General features: G+C 42.0%; 1 protein-coding gene across 3 annotated transcripts in view; it reads left to right on the plus strand.

Annotated features, from left to right (window-relative positions):
- Window positions 1-26,807, plus strand: part of si:dkey-112m2.1 (transmembrane protein 132C) — a 166,657-nt gene that overhangs the window by 122,003 nt on the left and 17,847 nt on the right. For all 3 annotated transcript variants that reach the window (XM_061801675.1, XM_061801676.1, XM_061801677.1), the window contains one exon: window positions 14,220-14,409. In XM_061801675.1, the coding sequence (XP_061657659.1) occupies window positions 14,220-14,409 (190 nt within the window). The remainder of the gene's footprint in view (window positions 1-14,219; window positions 14,410-26,807) is intronic.

Raw genomic sequence — 26,807 nt, forward strand, 5'->3', positions numbered from 1 at the left:
CAACAATACAGAGCAATGGAGAGTGTGGTCAGGAAGTGAAGAAACGGGTCCAAGCAGGTTGGAACAGCTGGCGAAAGGTGTCTGGTGTGTTATGTGACAGAAGAGTGTCTGCTAGGATGAAGGGCAAAGTTTACAAAACAGTGGTGAGGCCAGCCATGATGTACGGATTAGAGACGGTGGCACTGAAGAAACAACAGGAAGCTGAACTGGAGGTGGCAGAAATGAAGATGTTGAGGTTCTCGCTCGGAGTGACCAGGTTGGATAGGATTAGAAATGAGCTCATTAGAGGGACAGCCAAAGCTGGATGTTTTGGAGACAAGATTCGAGAGAGCAGACTTCGATGGTTTGGACATGTTCAGAGGCGAGAGAGTGAGTATATTGGTAGAAGGATGCTGAGGATGGAGCTCCCAGGCAAAAGGGCGAGAGGAAGACCAAAGAGAAGGTTTATGGATGTGGTGAGGGAAGACATGAGGGCAGTTGGGGTTCGAGAGGAAGATGCAGGAGATAGGCTAAGATGGCAAAAGATGACACGCTGTGGCGACCCCTAACGGGACAAGCCGAAAGGAAAAGAAGAAGAAGTATTGTGAAACAAACGGGATGTTCAGAGCTGTGGAAACTATAGAGGAATAAAGATGATGAGCCACACAATGAAGTTATGGGAAAGAATAGTGTAGGCTAGACTTAGAATAGTCCGGTCCATGTATGAGAGCAGCAGAACAGCAGTGAGGTGTGCCGTAGGTGTGACAGAAGAATTTAAGGTGGAGGTGGGACTGCATCAGGGATCCGCACTGAGCCCCTTTCTGTTTGCGGTAGTAATGGATAGGCTGACAGATGAGGTTAGACTGGAATCCCCTTGGACTATGATGTTCGTAGATGATATTGTGATCTGCAGTGAAAGCAGGGAGCAGGAGGAGGAACAATTAGAAAGATGGAGGTATGCACTGGAAAAGAGAGAAATAAAGACTAGCTGAAGTAAAACAGAATATATGTGCATGAATGTGGGGGAGGGGGGAGAGTGAAACTCCAAGGAGAAGAGATAGCGAGGGTGGGCGACTTCAAATACTTAGGGTCAACAATACAGAGCAACGGAGTGTGGGGTAAGGAAGTGAAGAAACGGGTCCAAGTGGGATGGAACAGTTGTCGGAAGGTGTCTGGTGTTCTATGTAACAGAAGAGTCTCCGCTCGGATGAAGGGCAAAGTTTATAAAACAGTGGTGAGGCCGGCCGTGAGGTACCATTTAGAGACGGTGGCTCTGAAGAAACAACAGGAAGCAGAACTGGAGGTGGCAGAAATGAAGATGTTGAAGTTCTCGGTTGGAGTGACCAGGTTGGATAGGATTAGAAATGAGCTCATTAGAGGGACAGCCAAAGCTGGATGTTTTGGAGACAAGGTTAGAGAGAGAGACTTCGATGGTTTGGACGTGTCCAGAGGTGAGAGAGTGTGGATATTGGTAGAAGGGTGCTGAGGATGGAGCTGCCAGGCAAAAGAGCGAGAGGAAGACTAAAGAAAAGGTTGATAGATGTTATGAGGGAGGACATGAGGACAGTTGGGGTTAGAGAGGAGGATGCACGAGATAGGCTTAGATGGAAAAAGATGACGTGCTGTGGCGACCCCTAATCGGGACAAGCCGAAAGGAAAAGAAAAGGAATCCATATATTGTAATCCCTTATAAAAATTAGTTCCTCAAATGTTTTTTTACTACGTAGGAGCGCTAACAGTCAGCAATAATTCTTTCCTTTGACACAAAATGTCTTTCTGGTTGGATATGATTTAACATCACTCTTACCCCTCTTTGGTGGCATTGGAATTTTAAAAAAAAAAAAAAAACCTCAATGAATTGATTTGATTGATTCTCCTACGTGTCATCACTCCTGAGTGATGACTGCTCAACCTCCCAAGTTTTGTTTTAGAGGAATATTTGTTCCACCTGTCGGCATTTAACTTGGGAGGTTCCACTACATTTATGAATATTTGAAAGCCACCACAGACCAAAATTCACTTTAGATGAGTTTCCTCACACACACACACACACACACACACATTTCACACTGTTAATCGATGGCAATACTGTATGACTATCCAGTACTCAGAACCTGTACAAATGCTCACATACCGCACAGACACCACACGCTCAAGCTAAAAAAAAAATACTTTCCGGGTAGGAGCCACGTCATCTGTGTGGAAATATTTGGACGACAGGGATGATAATTTTGTAGCCGACTTCAAATTGTGCTCTGCAAAATGGATGATTAACTCCACTCGGGTGGCGAGCGCCAGCCGGCAAACTTGGGAGCTGCTCTGATCCAGCTGAGCCAGATGTGCGCCCATCTTGTCAAGAAGCAGTCTTAGCATTTCTAGTTTACACACGAAGATAGCATGGAGTATCAGCAAGTACTCAGATACTTGTCATAATTGGTCTGTGGTATCGGTGCATCTCAGATCACGATGATTTCAGTGTAGACCTCCTTTAAAAGCAAACTAATCCACACTGACAGCGACAGGCGCGATGTGCATCTCTTCCAACCATCCTCGGGGAAATTTCCGACGTTCATAATTTGGTTATTCTATTCCATTTTCCTGTTGACATGGTTTAGATTTAATGAATTCATTCATTATCTGTCTTTCACACATCGTTTGTATTTGTCGCGGCATGAAACGAGCATCCCCGGAGGATGGAAATCCATCCCAGGGCCTCGATAAACACCGAGGTCACAACCGCGTTAGCCGTCTTCAACTCTTCGGAACAAATATTGTGTGGTTCATTTCTCTGTTCTTCAGTAATTTATTCAGGACTGATAAAAAATAAAATAAAAGTCACACTTTTGGAGCATGCTTAAATACTTTTCTCTACTATTCTCCAAAAGCCCACAGGGACTATATTAAAAATCCCATAGTAAGCTATTCTGGTGTGAATCAACCCCAGCCTTATAGAAGCAGTTTGAAGGCTGGTTCTCGTGGTTCTAATGGGGTTTTAGATCAGAATCACCAGCGGGAGGGACAAATATTACACCTGATCTGGTAAAACTCATTAGGTAGGAAGCGAGATTGCCATGGGAAATCCACGCGCACAAATGCTGATCCGCGCACAAAGTCACTCACACAAGGTTTCCGCTCCACTACATTGTAATTTATTAATCGTTACATTATAATGACCCCCCCCCCTTCCCCTCATTCTCCACCGTGAACTAATTTCATACTCGCAAAGTGAGGTCAGTGACTGTTGAACTACACGATTAACGCGCGGTGCCCTTCATATCTGCCGAGGAGCAAGAAGGCAATGAATGAGGAAAATCGACATTTTGAGCTCTTCTCAATGGGGCAGGGGCCACCACCTGAGTCCTGACCTTGGTGTACCACTTTTTTTTTTTTTTTTATGCACACATTTTGCTTTTTTTTGCCTTCCTCTTTTGATTTATTTTTGACAAGTCCAAATCTGCATTCCAATATTTTGACGGCATTTCTTCGAAATCCAGGCTGCACACTCCTGTTTTTACTGTCCTCTATTTTAAGACGCAAAACGTTTGTTCATTGCTGGTAAATGTCGCTCTTCACTTGGAAAATAAACAAAAACATGAAGCTCTGTTTACACTTAACCTGAAGTTCACATTCAAGATTTTTGATCCATTGTGCGAGAATTGCTAGCAGACTACGGAATGATGAAAATGTGTTGCATGTAATGCTACTTTTGGTGCTGCTGTGACAAATATGTCTGCAAAACGAATAATGCTCAGAGATATAGCCATTTACCGCAATAGTTATGGTTGTAGTTGAAAGTGGTGTAGAGATCCACTGTATTGCATCACACTAAGAGGGTTCTCGTTTGATCATCTCCTGTAGCGACTGGAGGGGTTTAATATCATATTTGAAAACAATTCTCAGTATGATGACATCCAGTTCTCCATCCATCCATCCATTTTCTACCACTTTTCCGGGTCAGGTTGCGGGGGAAGTAGCTTTAGCAGGGATACCCAGACTTTCCTTTCCCCGGCCACTTCTTCAAGCTCTTCAAGAGGGATCCTGAGGTGTTCCCAGGCCAGTCAAGAGACAGAGTCTCTCCAGTGTGTCCTGGGTCGTCCCTCGGGTCTCTTTCCGTTGGGACATGCCCGGAACACCTCACCAGGTAGGCGTTCGCGAGGCATCCGGATCAGATGCCCCAGCCGCCTCATCTGGCTCATCTCAATGCGGAGGAGCAGCGGCTCGACATTGATCCCCTCCCAAATGACCGAGCTTCTCACCCTATCTCTAAGGGATAGCCTGGACACCCTGCACTTGTATCCGGGATCTTGTTCTTTCGGTCACGACCCACAGCTCGTGCAGATGGGTGAGGGTAGGAATGTAGATCGACTGGTAAATTGAGAGCTTCACCTTTCGACTGAGCTCCCTCTTTACCACAATGAACCAATACAAAGTCCGCATCACTGCAGAGGCTGCACCGATGCGTCTGTCAATATCCCGCTCCATTCTTCCCTCACTCGTGAACAAGACCCCAAGATACTTAAACTCCTCCACTTGGAGCAGGATCTCATCCCCGATCTGGAGAGGGCACACCACCCTTTTACGACTGAGGACCATGGTCTCAGATTCCAATTGTACACCATTTAAAACTACAATCATGATTCTCAACATATTGGTAAACTAATAACTCTGTCAATCAAAACTGGCCTTTGCACTTCATTGGTAATCTGATTGTTTTACTTCTTCTGGTTGTTACAAGAACTGCACCTGCTGGAATACAATGTAATCATAAATGACCATGTCCACGGAGTATTTGTCATTTATCAAGAACATCCTGTTCTAAAATATCCATTTGAAGCTGCACGTAAATCTAAAAACATAACATCTGAAGCGGAAGTAATAATTACTTGATGGCTGAAAGCCACCACGCAAGAAGTGAAGTTGGAGAAATCGCCGCTGTCACAGCTGGACAAAGTGAACTACAAGTAATTGAAACAGCCGCAATTGCAAATGACCCATATAATCACAGACAACTGTGCTCAGAAAGCAAGAAAGGACAGCGACTGCATCCTCGACAAACAAGAAATGCACAGCAGACACTCCACTGTCGCTGTGTAGATAAACCTGGAAGTCAATGAGCTTAAATCGTCAGCGGCATCCATCATCTATAGCGCGTACATCTATAGCGTTTGCTTTCGCAGAAGCTATCAATGCTGTAAGGCAACGCTAGCAATAGGAATGCTCTGCTTCCCATTTTAAAATAGGAAACCCTCGACCCATAACGTTTGGGCTACCACTCACGACTTTTTCACTACATGAATTATAGCCGTGTATCAATGTAAAGAAAAAAAATTGAATCGCAGTTCAAACTTGTATTTTTCTGCTTTTTTCTTGTTGCCAATTTGAAGCAATTTTCTTCACTGCTAATGAGTAGTTGGCCCACGGAATCAAAACACTGTGTGTTGTCTGCTATCGTTTACTAAAAACATTTAGCTTTGACATTTGTTTAAAGGAGACATGATGCCACATCATATCCACAAATTGAACAGGTTCTGTGGCCTGATCGCGAATTATAGCACACTTCTCAACCTGCTTTAATGGCTGCTTAACATAAATCCCGCGAGAATCACAATCGTACATTTTAAACGGAGTCCAACTTTGATGTTATCAAATGGTTAATTACAGTTGTATATAGTAGTTATAATTGTAGCTGCTGGAGTCATGCGAGTGAGTGCTGCCATGTAACTTGGTCAAATATGCTTATGTACCGGTTTTGGAGGTATTTAGTTTCTTTGACATGATGGCGGTTCTGTCACTCCTGTGTGGGTGTTATTCTTTCCCTCGCCACGGTCATCTACTTTGTCGGAATCTATGGCAACTGGACACAGTGCGGCCTGTTCTCTGATTTCTATTTCAGGCTGTTTTGAAATGGGGAATAATGGGTTCCCATGTTTACTAAAACCTTTTTTTTTTTTTTTTTAATCCAAACATTGTGTTTTGTAACAGACTTTATTTGCACTATTAAGAGTATATCAAAGAAGCCATTTTAATTGAGCAAATAATAAAAACTCTAGGATATAATTATCTTTAGAAGTATATTTACTTGGAGGTGTGGGGGTCACAAAATTTCTTCAGTGGCAACATCAGTTACGCTGCAAAGGCGCCGGTCAAGTTTTCGACGAAGCTGCTGTTACATAATTCATTATGTCTACACGGAGGTTATATAATTAAAAACATAAGCTTCCCTGAAACACATTTTCAGACAGATGTTCTTTTTCACCCCCCCTTGCAGTTTCTCTCTGACCTGCATTTTGCACGGACGCATTTTCTGCTGTACATTAGGCCCGTCAGTCGCAAAGTAACCCATAATACTAGGCAATGGACTTTTAAGTAGTTTAAGTAGAAAGGCAATATAGGTACCGATTTCGTGACACACGGGTAATTGAACAAGTGAAAACTTAAAGCGGAAATCCAGTGGTTTGCATGAACAATGTATCCAATAGGTCATGTAATATGTACGCTATTTGGACAATTTTATGTTGAATCCTCCCTCATTTAATAGTGTTTTGAGAAAATTTTTATCGACAATTACGAATTTTCAGGGGCGCTGCCATTTTTGCGAGTCACGTGACTTATGTGCGCGGATGTGCCGTGTAAGTTGCCGCACCAAAGGCTCAATTACATGTTGCCCAGCGCTGATTTCTCGGATTTATCCTCATCTGATGAAGAAATAGCAGTATCGGTTGATCGGGAAGACGGAGCAATACTTCCATACAGATTTGAACCTGTGGCTGTAAATGATGTTGAATATTTGGATGGTTCTTCGCGTGGAATGACGCCGGAGTCTGACTACTCGGATGCCTACGTGCGGGGACGTAAGTGCGTAAACAAAGTCCACCACGGATGGTTCCTCGAACGGGAATGACGCAGAGTCTGACCAGTGAGCTCCGGCGTCCGCCCTCCGTCGGACGCCGAAGCGGAGCTCGCTCGTCAGACTCCACATTATTTACAGCCACAGGTACAAATATGTATGAATTAATTCCTCCGTCTTCCTGATCTACCGATACTGCTATTTCTTCATCAGATGAGGATAAATCCGAGAAATCAGCGCTAGGCACCATGTAATCGAACCTTTGATGCGGCACCTTACACGTCACATCCGCGCACATAAGTCATGTGACTCGCAAAAATGGCAGCGCCCCTGAAAATTCGTAATTGTCGATAAAAGTCTTCTCAAAACACTATTAAATTAGGGAGGATTCAACATAAAATTGTCAAAATAAAGTACATATTACATGACCTATTGGATACATTGTTCATGCAAACCACTGGATTTCCCCTTTAAAAGCCGTCTTGCTCAACGTGTGTAAAAATTGAAACTCGAACTCACACTAAAATGAAGTACGATGAAAAGAGTTTGTTGATTGCTTTGAGGATAATTAATAAATATTTTCTGGTGACCGTCATCTTTCTTCGTCACTAGCTTCATCTCCTGGCAACGGTCGCCAACTTGCCACTTCAGCCTTTCTTTGCCTCGGCCCTTTTTACGCCCTCGTATTGCCGTCTGCTGCTTTGTGCCATCTGTAGCCAGATCGGTAAATCGGCCTTTTGTAAAGAGAATATTTTAAAAAATAAACAAATAAAATCTGGGCTCTGTGTGGCCAGTTGTTTCTTCATGAAATCTGCAACAGGACCAAATTCCTGAGTAGAAAAATCACTGGATGAGTGAAAGGATGAATAATGTATTTTTTATTAAAACAGCATTCATGTGAGGGGAAAAAAAATAATTGAAATGTCTTTGATAGGGAGTGGAAAACAAAAGATGTCAAAAAGCAATTAAAAGACAACTCCTGCTGCTTGTTATCACAAAATGGCAGCTTCACATCTCCTACAGCCACCGTTTTGTTTATTTCATAAAAACACGGCACAAATAACAGAATTACAGAGAGATTTAGCGCCGGCAATTAAAAATGATTGGAACGGATTTCAGAATACGTGGACAGGGGGGATAAAATCATCAGAAATGAATCATATTTAATTCTGTTTGCTTTGTTTTCATTAGAAAGTGCTAATATCAACATTTGGAATTGCTACATCAATACAGTACAATAATTAATTTATGTTGCAATACTGTACAATCTTCGAGGCAAATCTTTGTCAGTTTGCACAATGTCTAAAATAACCACACTGCCAAGTATTCATAATAATAATAATAAATGACTCTTAAATGGCGAAATGTCAAAAGTAAAGTCACAACAACATGGTGGCACCACTGTGGCTCCGGCGAGTGCTTGATATTCTTTTCAAAGCACCTCCAACACAAAATGAGTGATTTGGCGCCAGAAATGTAAATAACCCAAAGTGACTTCAAAATGCACTCACAGAGGAACGGAATATGAAAATTCAATTTCAAATGTTTGGTTTTTGTTGGAAATGACTGCTACCTGGCAGTGGAAATTTATACTGTACAGCCAGAGATTTGGATGAGCAATTCCTCGATTAACTACAGTTAAAATTAACATGTTGCATAATTTTTATGCCATAGCGAAACGTGTTCTCATCGCAACGTGTTCTTGTTCAGGCCACAAACGACTTTAAACTCAATCAGCAGCAATTCTGCTGAATCAGTTGAATTCATTTCAATTACTTAATCAGTCAATGGGTTCATTTATTATTAAGAAATAATACTCATTTTCATCTTGAGATTCAAAATTTGTCCCACGTTTACGCCTGTAAAGGATCCATCTACAGCACTGCACATAATCGAAGTGCCGACACCGTATTTGCTGAACTGAAACACATACGACACATGGAACGTCCCAGTTGCAAACTATCCACTTGAAGTCTCCGGAAAGTCTGTCCAAACAAACGAACCTCTGCCCCCGCCACTAAATCGCCCGACGACTCTCTCCAGTGGACCACTGTATATTCATGCCTTTTGATGTATCACTTTTGCCAGTCCCCCCAAATCACTGCTGCATGAAAGACAAAAAAAAAAAAAAAAAAAAACATCGGGTCCCCGAAAGAATCAGCAGACTTTTCTTTTCACAGCTGTCTCAGAAAGCCAGCAGATATCCACTAAGGTGTTAAGTGTGAGAAAAGCATAACGGGCCTCTTGCTTGTCTGGCTCACTTTCATCCCCCTCTTCTACATCTCGGGGTGCAGCGCTTTATTTATTTTGCTGTGAGAACTTGAAATGAACAGTACAGTAATTGAACGCGTCTTTTTTTTCTTCCCTTTTGAAACATTTCTTTTACCGTGTTTGTTTGTGCTGTGATATGACACCCGAGCGATGAGCCAGAAAAGAAAAACAAAAAAACAAAAAACTGGATTTTCCACTTCAAGAAAGCAACGATGATTCCCACCCAGCTGCGGCTGCTTCCACAGCTTTTTTCATTGCACAGGCTGTTTAGCGCTGTGCGTTTTGTGCTCTCGCAATTGTCCTCGAGCATTAGGAGTGTCGGTCGGCTGCGACTGTATTGAAGTCCATGGTAAGAGTGCATGGAAAGGCCATGATTCTGTTTCCAATGGGACACAGAGGAAGCGGGCTGATCCTCTCTAACTTGTGAGACAGAGATTGGGAGTACAGTAAATCCTCGGTTAGGTTTTCGAATGAAAATTTTGAGATTTGAGTTTTTATTTTTTTTTTCCTTCTGTTATCGAGCGAAAATCGGTACCCAACAAAACCCGGAAATAACACATTTCAGACCAGCTGACCCACGACGCCCTTTGTTGTGAATTCCCACGCCGCCGAAAAAACCCCGGAAATAATATAATGCGCGCGGCGCAAGCAGCTGACCCGCTCACAACGCGTTTTGTTATTGTCAATTCGAACGCTCCAAAAATGCCATAACGCGTTATTTTGTTATTCTGTATAATGCGGCTTCTGTACACAGATGTGTCCCGGTAGTGACTTGTTTTCTTCTTATTGAGGACTACCGTATTAACCCCCAATCATCGCTCCAAAGAAGGCAAGTTGCTTGTTTTAAGTTATTCTGCACTTTTGTTAATAAAAAAAAAAGTTTACAAGGCTGGGGGCAGAGTCGCTACAGGTACGCCAATTCACTCCCAGCCTAGCATACTCTACTACTAAAGCATACATTTTAAACAAAAAATAAACATTTCTCAATGTATTTTATTATATAAAGTATTTAAACTATACATGCATTTCTACTATGCAGTTTATTATCAGGAAAAGCTAAAAAAATGTTTTAAAAAGCCACATTTTTTTAGGCTTGGAACGCATTATTTCTTTTTCCATTCATTGTAATGGGAAAGATCGATTCGGTTTTCAAACAAATCACTTCTCGAACTGTTTTCTGGAACGGATTGTGGTCGAGAACCGGGGCATCACTGTACCTACATGTATTAGTTGCGGCATTACTGTGTAAAATGAAAAGAAAAGCGTTCACTTTTGAAACATCTGGATTGGTCATAAAATGTATTCAGCTCTTCACCAAGGTCACAAGAATGGAGTCTGCTTGAATGAATTCTAGATGGAAAATTGTAAAATCAGGCAACATATAAACATCAATATCATGTCTTGTACTGTACAGTGCAGAATGCGTTCAGCTTGTCCAATTTACATGATAGTTCGATGCCAGCAGTGTGGCTCTTAAGTGCTGAAGCAAACACAAACTATTGAGAAAGATGAGGAGGATGCACCAATACGTTATCGCTTGACATCTATGGCCAATGAACTTCAGTGAATTGCACAAAAATGGGACTCTCTGATGTTTCATTACAGTTTTCAAACGTAATCAAAGGTGGCATGTCTGTTTATAGGAATATTCCCGCCCAGAATAAAAAAAGAGCGCCGACAGCTACCCATAACAATGTTTTTCTCTCGCAAAAAGACAACTTTACCAAGGTACTTCAGCGGGAAAAGACGCTGCAACAAAGCAGTACCAGGACAAAGAGGATGAAACAGGTTTTGAGCTTTGGTTTCAGGAGAGAATACAGCCGTGCAGTTTTTTTTTTTAAATCTATGAAGGTTTCAAGTTTGAGTGTTAAAACGAGAGAAATGTGAGAATGTTAAAATGCTTGTCCATAAAAAGTTTGTGTGCGTGGTTAGGGGTGTTAAAACCTTAAAACGTAGAGAAGAAATGAAGAAAAAACACTCTAAATGAAAAAAAAAATGTACTCTAAATGGGGAAAAAACAAAAAACAAATCTGTAAAGGAATAAAATACGCATTGTGAATGGGGAAAAAATGAAAAACTATATAATCAATGAAAAGCAAAAATCAACTTCTATTACACTGATTGCACTTAAAACGAGTATTTTTTTGGAACGTAACTCCCACGTTAAATGAGGGAAGACTGCATACAAAAACCTGGGCGCCGCAAAAGGCCCTACATAATTGGTCTGTTTATGAATAAAAACACCTACTGATGAGCGGCTAAAAAACTGATTGAGTCATGGGGGTGAGTGACGAACTCAGCCCTTTTGATCACCAATCACTAATGGCAGGCGGGCCTGGCGGTTCCACGTAATTGATTGGCCTCTAATTGTACATCTTGAACATAAAACACATAATCAGGGCAGCCATTCCCCGCGAGCCCAGCGTGTTGTCTGCTGTCACAATGCAGCTTTCACTAAAGTCCTAGTTTCTGCCAGAGAAAATACTTTAAAAAAAAAATTAAATTAAATTTGGACTCGCTGCAATTCTTTTTCAGAGATGCTCTGTTTTTAGTGACACTGTTAAAGGTACATATTTTATGAATGAAACAATAAAATGACCTTGATCAAGCACAAAGGGAAGAAGTTTGATTGCGTGTTTGTTAGGAGGATCATCCAAAATCTCCACAATGGATCGTCACAAATTTCATTCATCAGTCACTGACTTTTGCTGTTTTATGTCAGAAGTGGAGTAGCTCTATCTGAGAATTAATTTCAGACAGTCAAACAATACCAAAAAAAATAAAAAATGGAGTAAAATGATCATCAGTTCATTCATTGATCATTAAGAATTCTGATTTTTTTTTTTTTTTCTGGCGTTGATTGCTTGTTTTTTTAAATAATTAATGAAAAAAGACAACATTTAAAGCCCACCAGACAATTTTCTGTGGCGGTTCAAGTGGGGAAAAAGTACAGGTATCCAATTAGCCACATTATTTTGATGGTGACTGACATGATGCGACATTAAATTCTTGTTCAATTATGAACGTAAGGACTTACCGTCCATAAAATCTAGAACACTGGGTGCGATTCTTCTGATACTTGCAGAGAGTGAAGTGAGTCTAATGAAAATTTCTACGTGAATTTTGATGACGATTGATCTTATGTTTTGGACATGACGTAATAATTCCCCATGACTCCCTGCTAGTCTTCAGGAAAGGTCGCAGACACGTCCCTGCAACCAACATAGATTTGAGTCGCCATCAGGTCACCGACTTGTCTCCAGGATACTTTAACAGTCAGTTAATGAATGAATAGTTACTATTTAAATATTTTTAATGGGACGATCTCTCTGAACGCCATCAACTCCCGTTTTGTTGTGTTCCGCACAACAACTATCATGCTGTTGTTCTTTAGACTGTATAAAGTTGTAATATTTTTAGTGGATTGCACCATTGGCCACCTTTCTGCCCAAATCTTCTCTTCCAGCACGTTTAAGAAAAAAAAAAAAAATCAGTATTTTCAGCCTCTCTGACTTTTTCCCCCATACTCCTACAGCAGAGTGGAACCATTAAGTGTGCACTTTGAAGTGTGGCTCGCATCTGATGTGCATGAACATATTTTGCGGAGTTTGGAAGTGATTTTAATGCTGCCTGGGACAAAACATGTTCAAGGGAAAGCCCTGGATCTCAAAATTCTATTCCCCCCTCTGCTGCTTTACTTGGGCTCTCGCCAGCCTTGTTTCATTATGTGACAAACAAAGAAAAAATAATGTATCTTGGGACAGAAATGCGCGTTAAGTAAAATATACGGACTCTGTAATTAAGGCAAGGACATCCCCGCGTACTGCCTATTTTTGTGTGTCCTCAAAACATGAGCTTTTTTCACTGCTACAGAAACATTTACCACTGCAAGCAGGTTTTTATGCAGTTGTCTTTCAGTACAACATTTATTCCAAATCAGCGAGGGACTGTAAAGAAGGGCTTAAGCTTTGTCTGTTGAAGGCACCTGACGGACATTGCCTCTAAAGTTCTTCATTTTCCAGTTGGCCAATTTATGTAGAGGACTTTCAATTCAGACATCTGCCGCGGTCATCCGATTTTAACGCTCCAGCGACGAAATGTTCATATCTGCAAGTAAAAAAATAAGGCGGTGGTGGTTGAGAAATGCGTTTCCGCTCGCTATTCCAATCGCCGCTAGTCACAAAAATGTCATACCAGTGGTACTCTGGGACAAGGCCAGCGGTGCAAAATGAAACTCCAACTCGACTACAACTATTGGCTGGCAAGAAGTTTAGTCGTCATAGAAGTTGTTTGCCACAACACACACCAGCGTTGTGACGTCACCTTATGGCAAGCGACAATTGTTGCTTTACAACAGTGACGTCAGTGGATGGTGGAACTCTTGCGCAGGACTCCCATTAATCGCGACAACTACAAGTATTGGAGTATTAGGTTTTATTTTTCATGATATGTTTTCATCTGTCTCATTGTCTGACTTTCAAAATATGTCTTCACAAGAAACTAAGCTGAAAGAAACTTCAATAAGGTTAATCAACTTCGACTGAACTTGTTTCCCATTATAGTCGACGACAAAACATCTTTGGTCATTCAACCTCCCGTGATAAGAAATTGTAGTCGTATAAATATTTCACAGTATACCTGGTTTAATCCTGTCAATTATACTGGATAAATTATTTTCTGTGATTTCGAAGACTTTTGTTGCGTCAGCTTGTTCTGTTGTTTACTTTGGAGGGCAATCCGAGCCATTTGTCCCAAGGTCCCATCTATTTTCGCTCAAAAATCACATTTGAATTAATTCTTTTTGTCCTTCCCTTTTGTGGATGTCTTTCCCCTCAAACTCCCTTGTTTCATTCATTGCGCTAACCTCTTTCTCTTATCTTTCCTTGTCCCATTCGACTAATCCATGATCATATTTTTGCCCCTCCGTTCACCTCATCTACTCCCATGTCATTTCCTCTTCCCATTTTGACTCTTCTACCTCATTATCCTTTTTTCACTTTTGCCTTTAAATTGACTCGCTATCTTCCATTGTCACTTTCCCTCATTGTTCAAGCACCCTCCTCTTTTGTTTGACTCTAAATCCACTACTGACTCGCACCTTTTTCATCTCTCCCATACTCAGAGAGGAGGCGGCGGGCTACCAGCGAGTGTTGCAGGTGGATTTGGAGGTGAACGGGCTGATGGTGCCTGAGGGCGGCAGAGAGGTGACTTGGCAGGTGGAGTATCCGCTCACCCGCACCCAGACAAGTGAGATGCAGACGATCATCTGCCTGGCACCGCAGGACTTGGGCGGCATTGTGCCACTAGCGATGGTAAGCAGCGGGTAGCTGAATCTTCCAATTCTCTGAACTGGTTTGTCTTCAAGTACAGTATTTTTATGGTTGCATCCTCATCCAACCAGCACTTAAATTTTACTTACTGTAGTGTAAAGAGCCATCTATGTAGATCTTGAGAAAGCCTATGACAGAGTACCAAGAGAGGAACTGTGGAACTGCATGTGCAAGTCTGGTGTGGCGGAGAAATATGTTAGAATAGTACAGGATATGTATGAGGGCAGCAGAACAGCTGTGAGATGTGCCATAGGTGTGTCAGAAGAATTGAAGGTGGAGGTGGGGCTGCATCAGGGATCCGCGCTGAGCCCCTTTCTGTTTGCGGTAGTAATGGATAGGCTGACAGATGAGGTTAGACTGGAATCCCCTTGGACCATGATGTTCGCAGATGATATTGTCATATGCAGTGAAAGCAGGGAGCATGCAGAGGAACAATTGGAAAGATGGAGGCACACACTGGAAAGGAGAGGAATGAAGATTAGCCAAAGTAAAACAGTATATGTGCATGAATGAGAGGGGCAGTTGGGGAAGAGTGAAGCTCCAGGGAGAAGAGATAGCAAGGGTGGATGACTTCAAATACTTGGGGTCAACAATACAGAGCAATGGAGTGTGTGGTAAGGAAGTGAAGAAAAGGGGTCCAAGTGCGGTGGAACAGTTGGCGGAAGGTGTCTGGTGTTCTACGTGACAGAAAAGTCTCCGCTAAGATGAAGGGCAAAGTTTATAAAACAGTGGTGAGGCCGGCCATGATGTACGGATTAGAGACGGTGGCTCTGAAGAAACAACAGGAAGCAGAATTAGAAGTAGCAGAAATGAAGGTGTTGAGGTTCTCGCTCGGAGTGAGCAGTTTGGATAGGATTAGAAATGAGCTCATTAGAGGGACAGCCAAAGTTGGATGTTTTGGAGACAAGATTCGAGAGAGCAGACTTCAATGGTTTGGACATGTTCAGAGGCGAGAGAGTGAGTATATTGGTAGAAGGGTGCTGAGGATGGAGCTGCCAGGCAAAAGAACGAGAGCAAGACCAAAGAAAAGGTTGCTGGATGTTGTAAGGGAGGACATGAAGACTGTGGGTGTCAGAGAGGAAGATGCATGAGATAGGCTTAGTTGGAAAAAGATGACGTGCTGTGGCGACCCCGAACGGGACAAGCCGAAAAGAAAAGAAGAAGAAGAAGTAGCGAGACGTCAGTGCAGGAGGAGTCTTGGGAGTTCACCAGCGTTTGCGCCATAGTGTTAAAATGTTATTTATAAGTAATTACAGGCAATTTTAAGGAAACCCAATCTATTTCCTTCTCCTAATCCTGGTCATTTCTAGCAATAGCTAGGAGAGTGATTCTCAGTGTTTACGGGACCCCGTTATGCGCAGTTTCTAAGTTCTGATCCAGTTTCCAACTTGACGTAACAAACGCCATCACAAGTAGGAACTGTCTTTCTTTCAATTGGTTTGTATTTATGCTATATTTATGAAGTGTTTTTTGAAATAAAATATTAGGGTTTACTTGGTTAGCTCCTGCTCGAGATGCTTTATTCTCCACAATGCTACAGCTGTCCATTTTCTTTCTCTCCTTATCAACAGCCACAAGCCAACAAGAGTAATGTGCGGCCCAAAAAGAAAATGAAAAATAAAACTGCATTATGGTCCACTTGCTTTTTAGATCTTGTGATTACTTCCAGGATAAGGCAGACGTGTTTGCCACCATTCTAATTTACATTATCGTCACCTCCCTCATTGCCACAGAGGAGCTGAAAGTAACAGTAGTGAGGGGGACGCAGCTTCAATTAGGGTGGACAGCGGGCCAGAAGGCAATTGCGTTTCATGAACAAACTTTAAAGACGGAACATGCAGAGAACACGCCAAGGCAGAGGAGCGACTTTTTTATCACGTCCTTCCATGAATTTTTGATCTTGCGCCCGCTGCGCTCTTCTCATTAGGAGACATAGTGTGCCCTCCACAACTCTTTACTGTACATCCCAAACGCTATCAGATTGCATCCTGTCGCTCCGAAACTCGCTCCATTTCAAATTCAATTGATGGCCAGCTGGCCGTTCCGTAATATAATCAGAGCCATTAGCAAGGAGTCCAACATTTGCCTTTTGTCTCAAGGGCTTGATTGAGAGCCTTTATCTAGAATAATTAGGGTTTGACCAAATGCTGCCTGCACAAGGTTGATGCTATAATCGCGATCGACCGCGACAATGATGACAGCATAATTACCGGGCGAGTGCGTCCTCTGCATGTTAGGGATAGCAGATAGACTCAAAGGCCGACGCTCCACATCTGAAATTTACACGTCGAATGTTGCTATTCTGGCAGCTTCCCGTCATAGCGCGACAACTTGCTTTTGAAAAATACACGCCAGTAAATGGCTGAGCGGCGAGATTATCCGCTCCCGTGTTAAGCGCCCTCGAGTCAGCATTCAGCGACCTCTGCGTGGAGGCAGTACAACTTATAGCTTAATTAAATCCCGTTGTGCTTACACAGGGCTTTATTTTACCTCTCGTATCTTTTGCCTGTTATTTTGGAAATGTTAATTCTTACTTTTCTTGGGGTGGAGGCAGCCTCATGCACACTAAGCTTGTTTCTCGTCTGCGCCGTTGATAATCCTGAACAGCAACGTCTTGAGAGGGAGAGATGAAGACAAAGAGAGCAAACGAGGATGGTTGTGAGCTTCATCTTTCTCTCACAGTTCACTTCGGAGCCCGGCGGGTTATGGGAGTTAAGACGCGTCTGCCAAAATATTAGCGTAGCTTCTTGAGCTTGTTTCATCAGCCTATGGGCTTTTCGTGTGTCTAATGCAAAATAGAAGGTGCATTAAGCGTTTTACTGCTAATGCAGAAGAAATAACTGTTGAAATGTTCTTTCAAACCTTTTGGTGGCAGGCTGACCTATTTATTTGTTCCTGCAATTCGAAATCATGTTAGAAGCCAACACAATTCTGGGGTGACTTCAAATACAAAAAAATGCACCACCGACATAGTTTAAAAATGACAGCCTAAGCATTCTTGGGTTGCAATCACGTCAAGCTAGGTGTCGCAGACGACATCACCAAGGCAACGTCCACAGGTCCATGTGTGAGCGGCGGATGTTTTCTGCCTACTTTAATTCACTCGATGATGTCGCCAAAGCTGGATATGTGCAAAAGATCAAACTCAGTGAAGATATCGATCTGTATACTCTCCACAACGACGTTCTTTCAAAGGATTTGAAAGACTTCACTGAAGTAGAATATCCGGACACTAGAAATATACATGCATACTGCTTACAAAATGATCAGAACAGGCTTTCAAATGACCATTTGCCTTGTGTACTCGAGCTTCGTTCAGATTTGCACGTCGTATATTTGCAAGCCACTTTTGTCGCCGTTTTTTTTTCAATAAGTCCATTGCATCTTCTCCTTCATGCAATCTAATCTTTGCAGCACGGAAAAATCACTTCCCAATGTCTCCGTTTCCACCATTTCCACATCCGTAGACGCAACAAAAAAGCTGGCATGATGACGACGGACAGCTGACTGCTTGTCTGCAACAATGGTGGTCAAGTACCCGGATGAACAAGCGTGACGTCACGTGCAACCCACCATAGAGTGGTGCAGAGTTGTTCACGGATAGTCGGTGGGGGTGCTCCACCGTGTCCTTTGGTGCTGGGGGTCGTGTCCTGCTGCTCTTCCCACTTGAAGCAAAAGAATAAATAAATAAAATAGAAAGTCCAGGCTTGTCTTGCCAGAAATGTACAGAGATGAGCCTCAAAAACTCTGTGAGAAGGACTTTATGGACTGAAGAGACAAAGATTAACCTTTACCAAATTGATGGAAAAGGTGAAGCTATATGGGGGGGATGTGCTCATGGTCCAAAAAAAACCAAAACAAAAAACAGGGTCATCTGTAAAACTCAGTCAAGGTGTTGTCATGGCTTGGCATTGCTTCTTCTGGAACAGGCTCATCTTCATTCCCGGCAGAAAAATCAATTCACAAGTCTGCAGAATCATTTGTTTCTGCCAATTTAAATACAATTTAAACGCCACATCATGCAGCGAGTTCACGACCCGAAAGCCATTGCCAAAACGACAAATGTGTTCATCGGGGGCAAGAATTCAAGTGTTTAGACTGGCTAAATCCATTTTCAGACTTCAACCCCACAGGGCATAGAGTACATTTTGCATGCTGAAAACGGAGCAAGCTCCCGTAAACAAATCAAATGAAAAGGCTGAAAACGCAGCACTAAAAAAAAGGATGCAAACATTTGATGTCACAGGAAAGAGCGTTCCAGTTATCACAAGTAACAGATTTGTAGCCAAATCCTGTTTTTTACTGTTTATTTTAAGTGTCTGTTTAAGTGTTCTGCTCAACTATGAATTTGGTGTTAAAACGCTGAGAGATGTGAAAATGCGAACGAGACAACATGATTATTGCACAGGTGTGCCTCGGGCGAGCCACCTTTACAAGCCGCACTAAAATATGCATTTTTATCGCGCAGCATAGTGTCACAAACTTTTGAAGCAGTGTGCCATTGGCATGCATACAGCAGGAATGTCCAACCAGAACTATTGCCCGTGAATTGAATCCTCATTTCTCTACCACTGGCCCTCTCCAAAAGTGTTTTGGAGGATTTGGGAGTGCATCCAATCGGCGTCATCCAATCCAAAATGTTGCGAGCATTCGCCTATTCCTTTTCCTGGGACAGTATTATTAATAGGTGCCTGAAAAACTTTCTCTGATATTCTGGCGAAGCTGCCCCTGAGCAATTACAACAACTACCGTATTTTTCACACTATAAGGCGCACCGCATTATAAGGCGCACCGCATTATAAGGCGCACCTTCAATGACTGACCTATTTTTAAACTTTTTTCATATATAAGGCGCACCGGATTATAAACTGCATAGAATAGACGCTACACTAGAGGCTGGGGTTACGTTATGCATCCATTAGATGGGCTGCGCTAAAGGCTAAATATTGATCCATACAGTATATAAAGCGCACCTGATTATAAGGCGCACTGTCAGCTTTTGAGAAAATTAAAGGCTCTTAGGTGCGCCTTATAGTGCGGAAAATACAGTCCCTTCATTTTTTACAATATAGCCCTGCGGGGCATCTTTCACATCTCAATGGCACAAATCTTTGCGTGGTTGTTGCAGGGAGAGACTGACGCACCAAATCCACTTTTCTGCCCAAGCCACCGATCCAGGTTCAGTAAACGTCAGTCGGACATTAATTTGGAATTAATCCTGTCGATTCTCTAATTTGTAGTTGGGTTTGCTTGCATCTGGTTGGCGGCTGGCCCGGCTTAGTGCTGTTGTCAGCGTAGGTTCTGTGTGATTTATTCAATGAGGGGCATATTGCGCAGTGGAGCACTCCGAATGTGGACAGGTTTTATGAGGAGCAACTTATTTATCTTTGCTCACCTCTGCAGTTCCCTCCTTTATGTTAAGCAATTATCATAAAACAAAACAACGGGACTCAGAAAGCACGTACAGTACCTCTTCAAAACCGTTTTCTTTTTAAATTACAAATGAAAATCGGATCACTTCAGATCAAAACATGTTAAATCATCCACTTCACCCATTGCAAAATTAGCAATTTTTTTGTGAACAATATTTCAAAATCATTGCAATAAGAAGCATGCTTTAAAAATTACCCGAAATATCAAAGTTGCTGATTTAAAAACTGTATTCAGAAACAAATTATGCAATAGTGTCATAAGATGAGTGCAAAAGAACGAGCCGGCACAAAAGCGAGTGTGCAGAAGATGCCAAAGCATACTTTTTTTCACAATGTTCAGACAATATTTTTTCTTATTTTCACATGTCTCAGTTCAAAGGTCATTCTTTGGTGATTTTGTTTGGTTTCCACCAAGCAATATGATTCATTTCAGTTGGCCCTGGTTCATTTTGAATTGGTAATCACAGATGCGTCCAGCGTTCATTTCATTCACTGTGTCCACGTCCACCACGGAAAAGTGCCACTGTGCCCCAACGAACCGATACAAAAAATAAACGGGCTTGTGTAATTTTGAGGCCCGTTACAATTGAGGCACAGTAAAATATGCCCCGTATGAAATCGACCTGATCTGCATCAGTGCACAGAAACGAGGCGAAAAATATATCAGACAAACAACCGGACAAATGAATCTCACAACAAAAGAAAACATGACCTGCTCATTTCACTCAGTGCAGTTAAGAAGGTCTCGATATTTAATCTTCCTAAATGCATCTCTTCAAATACAATAACTAGTCCACCAGGTTGTCATGAATCAATACCAAATTAAAGAGCATAGAATGAATCAGTTTAGGCTTCGATGTAATTTGACTAATCAATAGTGGTGTTTCTTACTCCTGGTCGTGGCAGAGGGCCCCCGGAACTGCTTTTATGTCGTTAGTGTTTGCAAACTGTAGCTCCACTGGAAGCACAGCTTTGCTTTTTAGCCCGTTTCATTCTCAGAACCAACGCATCTTTTGAACATGCGTGAAATGGAACACGTGCCGGTACATGTATCCCTCATGTACATGACATAAGCACAGAGGTTTAATTACAACAGATTGAGTATGAGTTAATTACTTCGTCCTAAGAAACCTTGGTAATCGATTCAACTTACCAATTCCACTGAATGCAACATCCACCATCTACGAGACTTTGTTCAGCTTTTGAACGCGCTGGAGTTTGGACCTTTATGATAAAGATCTGGAAAACATTATCCCGATTCCAGTGGTCATCATTCATTTCACCAACTCAAAAATTAATTAGCTCACAGTCGCCCCAAGTGATTATCAAAAATGAGGCAGAGCTTCAAAAGTGCTGGATTTAAAAAGAATAAATGAATTAGAACAAGGGTGGCCAGACTTTTTTTTTTACCCTAAGATCTACTTTTCAAGCAGCTAGTCTCTCGCGATTGACCGGGAGGGGATGGGAGAGGGTGTGACGTTTATTTTTTTTTTTAAGAATGACCAATGATGAAATCGAATGACCAAGTCACAAAGATCTACACACTACAAACATGCGAACCATTTTTTTTTAAATATATTGAGGATTCTTTATGTGTAAATGTAAGACTGGTCGATCGCGATCGACGGATTGAGCACCCCTGAATTAGAAGAAGGAGAAGAAGCCGCTGTAACATTATTTACAGTTGAGATATTTAATTTAGTGTTTCTTTCCCACACCACTTCAGGGAGTCGGTATGCTTTACTGTACCGGAAATCTGCACCACTGCTGGCATCTTCTTCGCAGTATTAAGATTTAAGGACGGACATCTAGAAATAAAAAAAAAAAAAAAAACCCTGACACACACCTTACCTCGCTATGTCCACTCCTGCCCTTGTTTGATGTGACGTCAGAGCTTTTCCCTCTTCACATGCGAGACAGTCCTCTGTTGTGATGGGAACGTGAGCAAATCTCAGTGCAGGAAAAACCCAAACACGACACAAGAAGGCCCTGGCCCAAATTTTCAGAGTCAGCAGTCTTAACAGTTGCACCACTGCGCTGAGATTTCATTTTACAGACACCCGATCCGACCTGCTGTGGCGTCTCTGCTCTGACAAAGGATCAAATATAATCTCAGGTTTGATTCATATTCCTGCCCTCCCTTTTCATTTAACTGAAGAAAGCGTCTGAGGGTTGTCATTCAGTTTGATCCCGGCAGCGCCGATTGTGCGGACTGTGTAGGTGCCGGAGGAAATTGACTTTTTATTGATAATTGATATGAATTGAGTAGGCAGTGCAGAAGGCAATCAATACTGCAATCCCAGCTGTCAGTCGGCGCTATGGTTCTGCACCGGGTTCATATTTTGTGTTTTTTTACGGCCTTCTCAAAGCACACGTGCTGTTTTGCTTCGTGCATTCGCAGCAGCACAAAGAGCAAAGTCAAATTCCACTCCGTGGGTGTGAGGACTTAATATACTTTGGATCACAGGTTTCATAATGCCGCCGACGACATGACGTGAACAAAAAGTTTGAATATCAATCTTAACTTCACTCTTTTCTCAGCCGTTGCGTGGGGATAAAATAAAAATGGCGAGGGGGAGGGGGAGGGGGGGACATTCTCAGTAAATATTAGTAAACAGACACATTTTGTTGTCAGCTAGGCTAACTTGGGCCGAGCAGCTTCGACGCGAACGGTGCGGCTCCAATTTGGGTACTAAGATTGCACAGATGGTGATTTTAGTCCGCTGAAGTCGTTGCCAGGAGCGTCCCACGTCGAGTATTCACAACATTCGTTCCAAAATCAGAAGGATTTCTTGAATTACGATAGGGCTGGTCAGAGCCTTCAGTTTAAGGTGCTACCAGTTTGAAGACCGGAAGCAACCATACAAGAGCACTAGCATTATGCACCCAATGTTGTTTGCTCCCGTAATTCAAAATAAAAAGCTGACGCTATCACAACACAGATCGGAGGAACTTCTGATCCTACATTTCTGCGGTTAGCACGTCCGCCTCACAGTCAAAACGTCTCGGGTTCAAATCTTGGCTCAGGGCCTCTTGCGAGGGGTTTGCATGTTCTCTCCGCTACTTCTGCTTCACATGCTGAGAACATGAGGCGTTAGGTCAAATAAAGACTACATTGTGCGTAGACGTGAATGTGAACATTATTGCTCGTTTGTTTATATGTGCCGTGTGATTGGCCGGCAACCGGGCCATGGTGTCTCTCGGCCAAAGTCAGCTGGCATGGGCAAAAATGGATGGATGGAATTTCACATTGCTGTTTAACTGGGAACTCATTTGTTAATATACATTGAAGCATTTATTGTGATATTTCATGGTGTTCATCTACTTTGCGCACCAACTTGTCAGCGTGACAAACCGTTTGCGTCGTCGTTTCACCCCTTTTTCCTTTTCTTCAACACGTAGAAAACTGCCGCTTTCCCTGAAATGACTTTTGACAGCATGTTACAAATCAATCCAAATGGTGATATAACAAATAAACGCTCTGATTTGTTTAACCGTTGGATTGATTAGTTGATAAATTGATTAGTCATGCCTGGAGAGTGAGGCGTGAGAATGATGTAATAAAATGGTGACTGTTGTTGTGTTTCTATATTAGTCCAGTAACAGTTTTTGTTGATGTTGGCTAAGGAGGAAGACATTGTCATTATTATCTTTGTTAGAGGTCCTGTGGTTCATATTTGCGTGGCATTATGGATGGTGTGTGTGCGTGTGAGTGCGCATGTGTTTGTCGGTTAATAATGCAGCAAGTGCGGCAACACGGGTGTTTATCATCGGTCGAGCATACAATCAGGCTGCAAATAAAACATGCAGTTCTGCGCCTAATAACCACAGAAAGATTTACTTTAGACGGCCGGGCAGCGTCCAATAAGACAGGAACAAGAAGATTGGAGTGGAAAAGGGTTTTTTTGTGGTCGCTCCACTCTCTGTTCCCTCACTGAAATACATTTAATTTCAAGATGATGTGTCGGCTTTTATATGAACTATATCAGACTTCAATCCCCCCCTCAAAAAAAAAATGTCTGTCTGTAACTCGTGTATTGAATGGTCATTACTGGACCACTTTTTTTTTTATTTTTATTTTTTTTTATTTATTGTGTTCTTCCACCGGTAATGGCTTATTGAGTGAAAGCAGCCATCACAAAGAGATAAAAACACAGCATACGCGCTGCGTTTTCTCTTAGGCACTTAATAGTCACACACACACACAAATATGTACACCGAATCATACAATGCAATTATGAGAAAATGGGTTCATTGTTCAACGGAGAAAATAGAGCAGAGCTGATACGGAGGTATCGGATTGTGAGACTCTAATTTAGTCGGAGAGAGACGTTTTAATTTCTTTGAGATGAAAGTTGAAAGAAGAAGAAGGTATCGCATAATTCAATTTTGATCCACAAATGAAATTTCAAGTTCAAGAAAGTTCAAGTTTAGTTTATCTATGGATTCATTTGTTCCAGAGGCAAAGCCGCTGCCGTCATAAAACTCGTTATTAGCTGCGCGGACAGTGTTTTACGTAGCATGTTCGGATTATTAATCGTCATACATGTCGACATTAAATGGGAGAATATTCCAATGTTGACGGCAAATTACACTCAATTACAAATCCCCGTTCCTAATAAATATGTCAGATGTCAGAATTTAGATATGATTTTGAACATTTAAGCCTCACAGTAATCGGAGCTGTGGCCCAAGAGTTTTGATTATTTGAAAGATGTATTTCAAACCCAAAGTACTAATTTTGCCCTTCCATGTATTCACCCTGGAGCAGCTAACTGTGACCGCCGTTCTCCAGCGCCATTGATATGTGACCGGTGGACTTCTGCGTTGTGCAGTTTTAAAGACCACGTCGTGACACAGGATTCATCTCGGAGCCAATCTCTATGTAGCGTCAAGCTAGGACCTGGACAAGGGAAACTAATATGCAAGCGATGCCTTGATTCTTGACCACAATCCGTTCCAGAAAACGGTTCGAGAAGTGATTTGTTCGAAAACCGAATCGATGTTTCCCATTACAATGAATGGAAAAAGAAAGAATGCGTTCCAAGCCTAAAAAAAAAAGGGCTTTTTAAAGCTTTTTTTTTTTTTAGCTTTTCCTGATAATAAACTGCATGGTAGAAATAAATGTGTAGTTTAAATACTTTATATAATAAAATAATTTAAAAAATATATTTATTTTTTGCTTAAAATGTATGCTTTATTAGTGGAGTACACTAGGCTGGGAGTGCATTGCCTTTTCTGTAGCGACTCGGCCCCCAGCCTTGTAACGTGGGTGGGTCAGGTGCTTGCGCCGCGCGCATTATGTTAATTCCGGGTTTTTTGGGCGGCGTGGGAATTCACAACAAAGGGCGTCGTGGGTCAGCTGGTCTGGCCGCGCGCAATATCTTATTACCGGGTTTTGTCGGGGGCGTTCGGGTGCCGATTTTCATTTGAAAACAGAAGCTAAAAAAATCTCAAAATTTTCATTTGAAAACGGGGACATTCGAGAAGCAAGGCTTTACTGTATTTTCCTCTAGACATACTACAAAATGCGAATAGCTCTCAAACATGGTGTAGTGTACCAAAACATACATCGTTGAAAGGGGTAGGGGTGAAGACGATTGCAGTACTTATTACGGGAGGGTGTGTCCCCTCTAGGTATACGTCAGGTGCAAGGGTGGTACTTAATTGCAACGTTCCACTCAGGGTTAATATGTCGGGCAACTATTTACACATTTTGTGCGATTATAAACATTAAACATATATACTTTTAACTCTGTTACAGATACAGGTGTGTGTATATATATATATATATATATTTTTTTTTTTTTTTTTTTTCTCCCACACACTTGATATATGCTACGTATGCCCTTTGTCGGGTCAAGCAGTGAGCAGAGTGACAATAAGAAGACCGACGAGAGCGGGCGTGGCGGGGAAGGCTCGTAAAACGAAATACTGTTGGACTCCAGGGGGATTACTTCAAAGGGGAAAACTTGCTAGTTTGCGTTTGAAATGTTTATCTTTTGCCACCAAGCCCGAGAACATTTCTGACACGTATCATGAAATGGAGCGCTATTGTGCTGGATCCAAAACTTTATACCATACCACATACCACACATACTCCATACGTTTCACCCTTTTGATGACGAGAAGCTACTACGTAGCAATGTACATTAGCACTTAGTGTTAAATGTACAGCATCGCTCAAAGGTCATTTGTTGAAGTTCTTTCTTTGTAAAAAAAAAATGTCACGATTTACTTGTTTTGAGATGCCCAAAATATTTTTTCATGAGTAAATAAACTCCTAATGGTGTCACATTTGGGGAGTTCAGACTTAAAGTTAGTGCTGTGTACCGCTGTACTGTGGTACTTCAAAATCCCAATCAGTGCCACTGGTCGCATAAGATGACCAAAATGTTCAAGAAAAGTATGGTTTTGAAGTTAAAATATCCATCCATCCATTTTATTTTGCCGCTTATCCTCACAAGGGTCGCGGGGAGTGCTGGAACCTATCCCAGCTGTCAAGGGGCAGGAGGCGGGGTACACCATGAACTGGTTGCCAGCCAATCGCAGGGCACATAGAGACAAACAGCCGCAATCACAATCACACCTAGGGGCAATTTAGAGTGTCCAATTAATGATATAATAATCGTTTAAAGAAAAGTGACAACATATTTTACGATAGTATTTCATACGCTTGTCATTGTTATATTTTTTATCCAATTAAAGCATCTTGTAGGTGGACAAACATTAAACAACAAACAAGGCACTCAACCGTGCATTTTATTGTTTTCTATCCATAATCATCACCCCTCGTGACTATGTTGTTGTGAGTCAATCACAAATTTAAAAAATACAGTAATTGTTATGCAAAAAATGTGTACAAAACTATGACATCAGAAATAATACATTTAAAAGATAAATCAAGGCGACACAGTGGTTCAGCTGGTAAACCGTCGGCCTCAAAGT

The sequence above is a fragment of the Syngnathoides biaculeatus genome, chromosome 17 (assembly GCF_019802595.1).
Source record: "Syngnathoides biaculeatus isolate LvHL_M chromosome 17, ASM1980259v1, whole genome shotgun sequence".
Classification (NCBI taxonomy): domain Eukaryota; kingdom Metazoa; phylum Chordata; class Actinopteri; order Syngnathiformes; family Syngnathidae; genus Syngnathoides; species Syngnathoides biaculeatus.